The sequence below is a fragment of the Papaver somniferum genome, chromosome 1 (genome assembly GCF_003573695.1).
Source record: "Papaver somniferum cultivar HN1 chromosome 1, ASM357369v1, whole genome shotgun sequence".
NCBI lineage: Eukaryota > Viridiplantae > Streptophyta > Magnoliopsida > Ranunculales > Papaveraceae > Papaver > Papaver somniferum.
The window spans coordinates 201,233,725-201,246,423 of NC_039358.1; the positions used below are offsets into that span (position 1 = coordinate 201,233,725).

Below are 12,699 nucleotides of genomic sequence, written 5' to 3' on the forward strand. Positions count from 1 at the left end.
CTTCTCAAATAAGAATTGAAAATCTGTCGTGTATACTCCCGAGTCATTGACATTTTGTATAATGGGATTATAATTATGTCGGAGATCGGCATCCGTCGTTTGTTTTTAGGGAACTTGGTAGGTTTACATAATTGTGTATGTTTGAACTGGAGTCTTTCTTGAGTTCTTTCAATGCTCTAGTAAAAACCTCAGCGATTAATAATTTTTTAATTGTTATATCTTTTAACAATTCTGAGACGGCATCCTGCTCTTGCATCTAATCATACTAATCAAGACCATGTTAGTACTGACATAATCAAGACCATGTTAATTGACTGTTATTTAATTTTTGCTTGTGTCTAGCTTAATAACTTTTGACTTTTGATTGAAAAGAATTCAGACCTTATTTGATTGAATCATATACATGTATATGCAGTTTCCTATATGACTACACAAGAGAATTCGAGTTGGGAGCCAGAGTATGATGATGATGAGTATGCTGAAAATGAGACTGCAGCCCTGGAGGCTCAAGCCTTGCAGAATTTAGGAGAGTCAGAGGATGAAGACGAAGATTCCGATGGTAGTCGCACCGGTTCCGATGGTGATAGCTCCAGTTCTGATGATGAATCGACTGAAAGTCCTGAACAGCCTGGTAATGCTATACTAGCTTGTCTGTTTTTGTTTGCTTTGGACTTAAAAAATATGAGTACACTCTTACACCATGTTTACTCTTATTTTGGGTTTTTGAACTATAAAAAGACACAGGAGCTCCAAACAATACAGTAGAGTCTAAGGAGAATAATGTTCGAGGTTTAACAAGATTGAAGAAGCTAAAGAAAAATTTTGACGGCGAGAAGCATGTGATAGAATTTGATAATTTTGGTCGATTTAAGGGGAAATATAAAGCTGAAATTGCTAGTTACATGGGTGTATTGGTACGTCGAGACGTTGGTCTAAGGCACTTGAAGTGGAAGGAAGTGAATTCAGTGATGAGGGATAAGTTATGGCACGAACTATTGGGTATGTATATGCTGATCTATATTGATTTTTAATACTATATTTGTTATTAATTTGTTACCTCCGTTAACATCTCCATATTTTGGCAGCGGTTTTATGAAATTGAGGAGACTATGAGAAGACAAATTATGAAATATTTTGGGGAACATTTGCGCAACTTCAGAAGAAAGTTGTATGTAAAGTTCATAGTGCCCAATTTGGGTAAACCTGCTAAACTAAATACTGTTCCTAAACAATATCGTGTCATTGTGAACCAAGAACAATGGGACAAGTTCGTAAAGTGGAGGTTGTCTGATAAATGCAAGGTTGTATATTGCACGTTTTAGTTTGGAAATATTGATATTAATTTCATTAATTAGTCTAACTTTTTTATGAATGAAATTCTTTAAATCTGTATGCTCAGGAGTTGTCCATTAGGGAGATAAGGCGCGTAAGAACCACAAATATAACCACAGGAGGGAAGAGCAGGGTATGCAGGGCTGTTGGAAAAATTAGTAAGTCCAGTTTGTTATACAAAATTATTATTATTTCCAGTTTAAATTATAGTATTATCTATCTAATTTTTCTTCTTGTGTATTTTATAATTACTAGATTAATGAGAAAGAGATCCTTGAAGATGAAAATCCTTCACGGTCTTTACTATGGAGGAAGGCACATCAAAACAAAAATGGAGAATACGATGACGATGATGTTAGGGAAAAAGCAGCTCAGCTTGTAAGACGACTGAAACTATCTAGCTATTTGTTTTGTGCTTGAGTAAATGTGAAAATAATTTTGATTTAATTGATTATCACTTCTAATCCCTTAATTCTTTTTTTGTGCAGGAGGATTTTGATAAGCAGCTGGAAGATGGAACTTTGAGAAAACAACCAGGCAATGATTCTATCACCCTTGTGTTTGGGGAAGAACATGCTGGGCGTGTAAGATGTATAGGCAAGGGAGTGACTCCAACAACGTACTGGCACCTGCCACGGAAAGGAGCATCCAAGGAGCACATTGAACTGGAAGAAACAACTGGAAGATGAAAGACGCGCGAACCAAATGGAGAGAGATAGGAAGGATGCAGAAATGAAGGAAATGAAGGCAGCAATGAAGGCACAAGAAGAAATGATGAGCAGCTTAATGTCTCAGCTAAAATCTCAAGGCATATTGAAAAAGAAAATCAAAAGCAAAAAGGCACGGGTATGTTTAACATCATCCAAGTAATTTTGATTAAGTATGTATTTCCTAATAATTCTGCAGTATCTAATATGTCAACTGCACTATATAGAAATCTCTATTAGAGAGAAGTCTCTTATGCTTGAATTCCCTGTTACAAGCATTTCTCCGACTGAAAGGAATGAATCTAATACAAATAGAAATGACCCTGAATCTGAAAATGTATCTCAGTCTACGGGATCGAAAGATAGTTCTGAACTCCAAATGGTATGTTTCTTTTGCAGGTATTTAAAATATATAGTGCTTTGAGAGTTCCATTTTTTGTTGATGTTAATATAGCGTATATTTTTGTAGTCTGGAAAATACAAACAAAAGTCTCCTGCATCTGAGCATCTACCCCTTAGTTCACCAGACAATTCTCAATCGAAAGACAAAACTGAACTTTCAACGGTATGTCCTTTTCACAGGCATTTAAGCATTTTGAGATTTGAATATGTTGATGTCAATATAACATTTAGTTTTGCAGATTGGTAAATGCAAACTGGCTCATGCTTCACTGAGAAATATCATTGCATGGGGTTCGGTTCTTCCATCAGTGCCAGGTCAGAAGGTTCATGGAGATCCACTCCGGGATGATTGTGTCAGAGTGACGGTTGAAAAGTCGATATTAAAGAATCATTGTTTGCCAGTCCCATCTACTCATCTCAAAACAGTAGAGGATGCTGAAAAATCTATAGTAGCTTGGCCTAAAGAGTTTGTGATCTCTTGCTCTAGTGTAAGTTGCTTTATTATACATGTTTATTACCTTCTGCATCCTGACCATATAACTGTTAACATGGTTTTTTCCCTTAATTATACATCCACTGGCTTGCTGCAGGGCCATCCACTTTCAGACCCCGGTGAACATGATTCTGACCCAAACGATGAATATGATTCTGACCCAAACACTAAGAAGACAAAGAAGAAGAAACCTTCATATATGAAGAGCGGGGAACTAAAGTCTCGGAGATCCAGCAAGAGACTCAAGACTGCAGCCTAATTATTAATAGAAATAGTCGTGGACTATAGGATTTGGATGTTTAAACTTTTAAGTCTCTCTTTGAAAGTTTGTTTTCTCAAGGTTACTGCACAATTATCAGATTGAGATGTTTATTATATTGTGAAATGAAATTATTTTGGTACAATTCTAATTGTAGTCTTCATTAATTTTTTATGGATGGTTATTTAGGTGATTTTTGAATAGCTACATTGAAAACACTTGATGTGTCCAAAAGGTGAACAATAGCTACATTCAAAACACTTGATGTGTCCAAAAGGTGAACAAAAGCTACATTCAAAAAACTTGATGTGTCCAAAAGGTGAACAATAGCTACATTGAAAACACTTGATGTGTCTAAAAGTTGAACAATAGCTACATTCAAAAAACTTGATGTGTCCAAAAGGTGAACAATAGCTACATTGAAAACACTTGATGTATCCAAAAGGTGAACAATAGCTACATTCAACACACTTGATGTGTCTTTCGAAAAAATTTAGCCACGGTGCTACAAATTTTTAGTAGCCATAACTTATTAATTGGCCATGTAAAATGTTTATCATGTGTCCAAAAATATGGATGGCCATGGTACCATAGATTAAACGTGACTACAAATCATGTATTAGCCATGTTAAATTATTTTCCGTGTGTCCAAATGATAGAGATGGCCATGGTTGAGAAAAATTAGTGTGACCGCAACTCATGAATTGGCCATGATAAAATGAATTTTGCGTGTCCAATTGATGACAAAGGCCACGACTATAATAAAATTTACGTGACTTTAAGGTAAACTTTAGCCACATATAATTAAATTGTGTGTCTATAAGGATCCTATGGCCACGGTGATAGTGAAAATGCTTAACTACAAAAAATATTGAGTACCATATAGACACAGTTTTAGAGTTATGGCCATGGTTAATCATATTTTATAGCCACTCAAAGTTTATGCAGCCATAGGGATACCTTTTTGTCTCGGCACCTGATGCCACATTTTTGGAGTGAAAAAAATCCATGACCAAAAGCCTATGGACACGGTGATTAAGTGTGGCCAATGTAAAGATTTGTACTAGTGAAATGATTCAACTTTGTATTTGTGTGACCAAAGGTAAGCTTGTTCCGCTCTTTCAGCTTATCTTTCAAAGCTTTTAGCTTGCACCAAAAAATTGTACTAGAACTCCCTGCAAAACAAAAAGAAGACCACCAAGTTTGTAGAAGTTCAATAAAACCATTCTCTAAGAACCACATGATTTCAAACCTAAAAGGGATAGGCCCCCATGAAAGGGTCTGAGATGTCTAAGAGTATAGGGATATGATCAGAAGTGGATCTGGATTTTGCTAATTGGGAAACAACAGGAAACTTAGTCTCAAAAGATGGGGAAATTAGGAATTTGTCAAGCCTACACATGACATGATTAACTTGACCATTAGACCAAGTATATCTAGCACCCTTGAGAGGAAGATCTATGAGGTTGTGTTGTAAGATGAAATCACAAAAGTTCTCCATGCCTTTGGTGATCTTATTGCAGCCCTTTTTCTCATCACATTTGGTTATGACATTAAAGTCACCTCCCAAGCACCAAGGGAGATCCCAAAATCTGCAGATGTTATCTAATTCATCCCAAAAATCAGCTCTTTCATGAGGTTTATTAGGACCATATACATTTGTTAAGATCCACTCAAAAACATCATGCTTATTAATACAATAAACTGACAGAGTATAATCTCCCACAAGAGAATCCTTGACTGCCAAAATTTTTTTATTCCACAAGATAAGCATTCCACCAGAACTTCCAAAGGATTGTTGAAAGGTCCATCCAAAATTTGAGTCACCACAGATTTGAAAGATATCAAAAGAGGAGCAATGCATCATTTTAGTTTCTTGGAGGATGATTATTGGTGCTTTCATGAGTTTTATCATTTTCTTGACAATTGTTCTTCTATTTTCAGAGCATAAGCCTCTGACATTCCATGTGAGAATTTGTAAATTCATTTATCACATGTAACACCCCTTCTTTTGATGGATCTTCTCGACCTCCCACCCGAGTTGTCAACTGTTGTTGGATCCATTCCCAATCTTCTACATTCTATAACAAGCCTCTTGGGTACCACACTTTGTTCTGTATAAGAACAAGGTTTTGAGGTAGCATCATCTGAAATATCAACAATTTGAGGCTCAAATACGGGTAGATATGTTGGAGTTGATGAGGATGAGGATATAAAATATTTCATATCTATGTGTACCATGAAAGTATTACATAGACCACCCAGAGGTATAGGCTTGAATTTTGGCTCATGAGTTGATACATTCTGAACTCCATCTAAGGTGATGAAAGTCTGAACAGCGAATTCTTCCTCAATATCAGATGATTGTTGATGTGTACTTTCCATGCTCTTAGTAACTGCACCTTCTACAACTACCTTTAAAGTAAAAAATCTCTTTGAATGATTCGGCATTGCATCAAAAGTAATTCCTAACTTGATACCCAAATTAAACAGTCTCTGAGCTTCCTTTTTTTTTGATTGAAAGAGAGGATTTATTAAAAGAAGAGGAATGTACATGCAAATCTACCAGGGGTAGAAGAAGAAAAGAAAAAAACCAATCTACGCTACAAACAAAGAGAAAGTTACAAAAACAATGCCTCCCAATTAGACAGAACCGTGTAGGAGCAGTTTTGATTAACCCTATGACCTGCAGCCTCAGCCCAAGTTAGAACTAAAGTCTTGACTTCCAAAATGAGATCATTATCAGTTTTGAAGAGGCGTGTAGGTTCAAACCTTCTACAATTTCTTTCTTTCCAGATTGTGTGAACGATAGCTGCTGGGATTAAATTCCAGATGTAGTTGCCTGATTGAGAAAAGTGCTGAGTGTGCCAGGTATCTTCCAAGGCTCTCATTGATCCCGGAAAAACCCAAGACCAACCTGTTGTTGGTGTTAAGTTGCACCAAATCTTGTATGCAATCTTACAGTGAAGAAAAAGATGATTCTGTGACTCCTCTCCTCCAGCACAGTCATTATGAAGAGACATATGTTTCCGTTGTAGCGTATCTATAGTGTTTAACTTGCCGTGAACCAAACACCACATAAGAAAACATATATTTGGAGGGATTGCCTGCTGCCAGATGAAATGAGTAGGAAAGTGAGGCACGCCATTTTCTGCCACTAATTGAGAGTACAATGATTTGACAGTAAACACACCAGAGGGATGCAGTTTCCACCTCCTTGTGTCTGTCAAACCGTCACGAACAGGGGGGATATCACCAATGGTTGCAATGAGCATTCCATATTCTTGAGTCTCTGCATATGAAAGGACCCGCCTGAAATCGAACTGTCAATTTCCTTCACTAGAAATCATGTCAGCAATACAAGCATTTTTATTTCTGATTAGCTTGAACAACTTAGGACAAATAGAAGATAGAGGTTGATGCCCGCACCAGCAGTCATTCCAAAAGGTAATGACAGTTCCAGAATGTAGAAAAAAAATCGAATGATCACTAATGAAGCCTCCCGACTCAACTATTGCCCGCCAACAAGAGACCCCATAGGATTGACTGACTTTTCCGGGAACCCAAAAGGAAAAATCTTTTCCATACTTATCTTCTATAATTCTATATCAAAGCTTACTCTTTTCAACCCCAAATCTCCAACACCATTTAGCTAACAAAGCTAAATTCATGATTTTTAGGTTGCACACACCTAGACCACCTCTATTTTTATTAGCACGAACTATATCCCAATTAACTAAATCTCTGAGCTTCCTTGAAAACCCATTGTGGGAGAACAAAAGATGCCTTGTTAAAGTTGGAATTATTGGGTACGAGTGCAGATATGATAGTTGAATTGGTTTCGAGAATGGCAGGCCGTGGAAGGATAACCAGTCGTCCATGAAGCTTTTGGAAGGATAACCCAAACAAGTGTCGATGAAGCTTTTTGTTTTTCCGAATCATAACCAGTCGTCCATGGTTGAACGCGAACATCATGGACGATTGGAATTTGTTTTACGGTCGTCTCAATGATGTAAGGATCGTATTCTAGAACTTTGTTTGCATCTTCAGCGTTTGCAAACGTCATTGTAAAGAAACCTTTAGGTAAAGGGATAAATCTGCAGCTTCCATTAGTTTGCCATCGTGATAAAAGGTTTTGTGTTGCGATCTCGAACTTCATGTCAATTTTCTTGGTATCAATACGACCAATCAAACTGTGTTTCATGTCTTCCATAGCTTCATGTTCTAACTCGGGCGTTAGGATAATTCCTTTGCCTTTTCCAGCGATACGAGCAGGCTTCGGTAAAATGTTGAGATCAACAGTGGTTGGTTCTCTACTTCGTATAATATTTCCCGTGACTGCATCACGATATCTTGAGATTCTAGGGAGATCAGACAGTTGATCTCTCATTGTAATAAAACTCAATGGATCCAAAACTGCGTTAAGAAAAACAAAAACTGACGAACCCTAATTTTCACCACCAGAGATAAAATCGGAGCAAAAAAAAACCCTAAGCATTCCAATTCTCAGGATGATTATTACAAGCACCTTGCAAGGGACTATTCATCTTCAACTCCGATCTCTTTGGGCGTAGAGGAATTTTTTGGAGTCATTGTGAAATTCTATCTTTCCTGTCGGGCATACAACAAGGCATTACGGTCAATTTGTGAAACTAGCTCCATTTGATATTACGGAATGTGTTGCTAGGCCGTGTCACCTTAGTTTGAAACGTCTTATGTGTTAGTTTCATATCGCAGTCTCTTTTCAAATTTTTGCAATGCAAATGGTATTATCATAATGCAAATCTTTGAAATTTAAATCTTAATCCAATATTTGCACTTTAATCCTAGATTTATCTTTCTTAGAAGAGTTAAACGAAAAAGAAAAAGTTATGTAGTTGGGATGGGATTCAAGGAAATTAAATGGGGATGAGAAATAGGTAAAATATTTAACAATGGGTATCTTACCCTCTTTGCATATTTTAAAAATTGTCCAATTCATGCAATTATGACCATGATCCATTCCCCACATCCTTCCCAAAGAAAAACGTTACCAACATGAAATTTAAATCCCAATCCGAAATTTGTGCTTTAATCCTTAATCGTAGTATGCTTTTAAGTATGTAAGTTCAAGATATTTATATTTTCTTGTTTAAAACTTTAGTAATTCCTAGTTAAGGAGAAATCTTATGCAGATTTTGCCATTGATTTGGAAATATAAAACTCGATAATTTATTAATCAATGACTTAATTAACAATCTTGATCAAACTGTGTCTAGATCCCATGTTAATTACCTCTTTAATGATTTCCACGCAAAGATAATATCTTTTTTTTAGTGATGATTATGGGTTTTGTTCTTCGGCCATGAAGAGCATGTAGAGTAATCAGTTTATATGTTAATTAGTATCGACCTATTCAGGGTTCGAAACCGAAATATGAAAAGAAATTACCAGAATCGTTTTATGAATGCATCAACATAAACCGATTCTGGGTACTACATTCTTTGAACCGTGGGTCTCCACAATCGGGTTTTATTTGCGTGTTAGTGTAACGGCTGTGAAATTTCCTCTTCAGATTCCACTCCACAATCGGTTTTTATTTATGTATCACATAAACTGATTGTTTAATTTTGACATTCCTATGAGTTCTATTGTTGAGAATCGGATTACATATGCTTAATTATGTATCGATATTGTTAACCAGATTTTGTTTTTCTTCTAGATATGGACTTCTGCCACCTAGCATCTCGAGATGTCACACAGAAAGATATTCACATGATACCTCAACCCATGCCATAAAGAAGCCTTTACAAGTTTGCATATGGGCGTGAGACCCGTTTGGAGGAAACTTTCACACTGGTAAACAAGCTCGCACTGGAAGATATATATGAGGTCATCAGGTTCGCGAGGAGAAGGAGGGATTTGATTTCAGCTGGGAGGGATCGCGACAGACATTTGGAAGGTATGTTTGAAGAAATTGTTGAATTTCAAGCCCTTGCTGAAGCATAAGATGTTGTTGCTGCTGCTGTAAATGCTCCTGGTATTGCTTCTCCTGATGTTGGTCCTCCATGATTTATAAGTTTAAGTTTTTAAGTTAAAGTTTTAGATATTAAAAGCTTAAGTTTTTGAGAGCTGGTTGTTTAAGTTTTAAGTTTTTAACACTCTTCTGGGATGGTTAAGGTTTATATCTTAGATGATCCTGGTTTGAACTTAATGCACTTAAGTTTTTAATTATAATTACATGTATCGTAAAACAAGTTTACGCATGCTCAATAATTCTGTTTTCCAAACACGGGAAAGCAATCAAGCTACTCGATAAGTCAATATTAACAGATTTTCGAGAGTCCATAAAGAAACACGTGTAAGTGTGGGGTCGGTGTAATTTGATTCTTCACTTCTTAGAAATGATGTTTTTTCTGTATCTTTTTCTTACTATAATCGGATAATACGTTCATTTATATAAATTGATAAATGTTGGTGAAAATTAAAAAAAATTTACATATCTTTAATCGGTTTATGTTGGCAAACCATAAATTAAAACCTATTCTTGGTGGCATAAAAACATAATCGTATTTTATGTACTTTAGAGAAGACCAATTATTTCACTTTTTACAAAAAAAAAAAAAAAGGCGTTGGGGGCTTCCTGTATATATAGAGACCTCATCCATGGCCCTCATTTGCCCCAAAATTGCTCATTTTATTCCCTCTCACTCAATATACTCCACAACTACTCATTTCACACCACCACATACAAGAAATGACATCGTTTGATTCAAATGAAGGTTTATTCATCACCAAAGCATGGTATGCCGAAACTCGAATTAAAAATCAGTCCGCCATAAGGTTAGATTCTGAAACCCTTTGGACAAAAATATATGAAAAATATAGGAAATATTTTTGGAATCTGAATAGAAGAAGTGTTCAACAAATCCATGATAGGCACCAAGTAATCGAAAATGCAATATTTTCTTATATAGCTATCCGACATCGGATTTTGAACACTAGCCATTCACTACAAGAAAAGTCACTTTTAGTGGTAAAATATTGTGTCACGAAAATCAATTTCTTCGTTGCAAAAAGAATTCAGCGGCACAAAAAGTTTCGTCACCTATAGCGAGTCATTGAAAGTGTTTTGTGACGTCCTTAAGAAATCGTCACCGAATTTTTTAATTAGCGACATAAGTCTTTTTGCCATCAAAACTCTCTTTTTGTGAGCAAATAAAATTGACACTGTTCACTAATTTTGTGATGAAGAATTTTGTCACTCTAGGTATCATTGGTGAGGAAAATATTTTATCACTTAAAATAGCTTTAGCCGTGAAATTTGTCCGTCTCGAAATATACTTATCATGAAGAAACAAATTTTTCACATAAAATAGTTTTAGCCGAGAAATTCGTTCGTCTCAAAATATACTTATAGTGAAGAAACAAAATCATCACATAAATAGTGTTAGCAGCGAAATTTGTTCGCCTCAAATACAGTTATAGTGAAGCAACAAATTCGTCACCTAAATAGTTTTAGCCGCGAAATATTTTTATCTCTGAAAAAATAATGATTTAGCAGCGAAATAAATTTAATCATCTCTAAAAAATAAAAAATCAATAGAAAAATTTAGTCGTCTCTGAAAACAAGTAGAGTGACCAATTAGGATTGTCTCTGTATGGTCATTTAAATAACAAAACTCATTGTCTCCGAAACAATTTTACCTGCAAATATAGTAGTCTCCAAAAAGAAATTCAGACAAAGTCATTCGTCTCAAAAATTATTAGAGACATGACACTGCATGACCATAACTATTTTCTCATCGTACCAAACTCGTCACCATTTTTTCTTTGGTGACTAGCCTAGATTTAATATTATACAAAAAATAATATAAATAAATAAACATTTAAATAAAGAATATAAATTGAATAAAAAATAATTTCCCATTAAAAAAAGTTGTTTAGACAAAATCCAAACTAGAAAAAACCTGATAAATGAACTCTACCAATAAAAATTACTACGACAAGTGAATTGATTCTCTCTAATTTTATTACATTATTTTTAAGTATTATGTTTTACATGATAAAATATATTGTTACCAAAAACTTATTCTTTAGCAGCTATGTATTCTTTTTATCACCATAAAGAAATCTTTGTGACAACATTTCAGTAATCACTGAAATCACGAACTGCGGTGAAGTTATAATGTCACTGAAAATGAATAAAGCGACAAAATCTAGTTCGTTGAGAATTTTCTGTCTTGTGACGATTAGAAGTTGTTACTGTATAAATATTTGCCACCAAACAAGCTTATGCTCACTAAAAATAAATATAGCGTCAAACATTTATAGATTATCACCAAAAAATTAGTTAGTGACGAATTAATTTTGTTAGTATAAACTTTTATTTTGTAATGAAATTTATAGATTATCACGAAAAAGATTTTATGTCAATTTTTTAGCATCATCACAATAGCATTGAATGGTGACAAACATATATAATCACAAAAAATTCATTAGTGACTAGACATTATTTCGTCTCTAAATAAGGTCACTAAAAACTTATGAGTGACGAAACCCAAGTCTCGTTGCTGAAAACCGAACAACAGTGACAAAAATTAATTTGGTCACAATAACCAAGCTTCAGCGATGAAATATTCTTCGCCGCAAAATCTATCGTCACCAAAGCCATGTTTTCTTGTAGTGTTTATCTTGTCCATTGAAAAAATTATAAGTATTTTTTGGATTATTTTACGTAATCCATGTTGTTTTACCTTCCAATGAAACGTCGGTAACTAATTCAGTTCGTGTTGTGTTTTTGTTGCATGAAGTAGTGAAAGCGCGCTACATGGAGAAAGAGGCGGAAGCATTCGCATTCGATGCAAGCTATCACTTCATGGTATCCAAAATTACGAAGTATGGCCGGACTTTATGGTGGGTGAATCTCACTCGGATTCCTCCGACGAAGATTGATGGTTTTAGAAGTTTTTGTCTAGGTTTTGTGGGTAGACCTCTATGTAAACCCTCACGATATTATAACTCTTCCACTAGGATCACCTAGAGGTTCAAAGGCTTGATCCATGTTCTCAGTCCATACGTGATTCCTACGAAAAGGAGTAGATATGAAATGAATGAAAAAAATAATTCTTATGAAAATGTTACAATTGGTTTATATATGATTAAACAAAATCTGTTTAAAAGTACATGAATGTAAACTGATTCTAGGTTGTATTTTCGGAAAAAAATCAAAAAAAATCATTTGTTTGTTGTTTCGAAGATCGATTTACATTAATTGATCTCACATCTAAAACAATTGATTAACACCTAATACGATTAATTAAGGTTAGTTAATCAGAGGTGAAACGGGTAGTAAGAATAGTTGGATAAGGGGTTGTGAAAATTTATTACGTTGCACATGAGCTCCGGTATAATGGAATTAAACCGGAACTCGGATGGAAAAGCTTGAATCTAGTGAGGCAAACACGAAACGATAAATAATTTTCACGAGAAATAAATAAAAACGGGGATATCATTAGCAAGAAAAT

The 12,699-nt window shown here is 35.2% G+C and overlaps 2 protein-coding genes across 2 annotated transcripts; one reads left to right on the top strand and one right to left on the bottom strand.

Annotated features, from left to right (window-relative positions):
* Positions 1 to 75: 75 nt before the first annotated feature.
* LOC113357967 lies at positions 76 to 3,334 on the top strand. The gene is made up of 7 exons (XM_026601456.1): positions 76 to 97; positions 458 to 631; positions 739 to 839; positions 1,400 to 1,465; positions 2,509 to 2,604; positions 2,681 to 2,929; positions 3,032 to 3,334. The coding sequence occupies exons 1-7, from the start codon at positions 76 to 78 to the stop codon at positions 3,191 to 3,193; spliced, it is 870 nt and encodes a 289-aa protein (XP_026457241.1). The 3' UTR covers positions 3,194 to 3,334.
* Positions 3,335 to 5,814: 2,480 nt separating this feature from the next.
* LOC113357975 lies at positions 5,815 to 6,468 on the bottom strand. Its single transcript, XM_026601467.1, has one exon. It carries the CDS (start codon positions 6,466 to 6,468, stop codon positions 5,815 to 5,817), a length of 654 nt encoding a protein of 217 aa, XP_026457252.1.
* Between the last annotated feature and the right edge of the window lie 6,231 nt (positions 6,469 to 12,699).

What these genes read in the sequence shown, in the direction of transcription:
- LOC113357967 (XM_026601456.1), top strand. Translation starts at nt 76, where the DNA reads ATGTCGGAGATCGGCATCCGTC. An exon ending in CCACAGGAGGGAAGAGCAGG is followed by an intron (nt 1,466 to 2,508) that starts GTATGCAGGGCT and finishes ATATTTTTGTAG; the next exon opens with TCTGGAAAATACAAACAAAA. An exon ending in TTGTGATCTCTTGCTCTAGT is followed by an intron (nt 2,930 to 3,031) that starts GTAAGTTGCTTT and finishes GGCTTGCTGCAG; the next exon opens with GGCCATCCACTTTCAGACCC.
- LOC113357975 (XM_026601467.1), bottom strand. Translation starts at nt 6,468, where the DNA reads ATGCTCATTGCAACCATTGGTGATATCCCCCCTGTTCGTGACGGTTTG.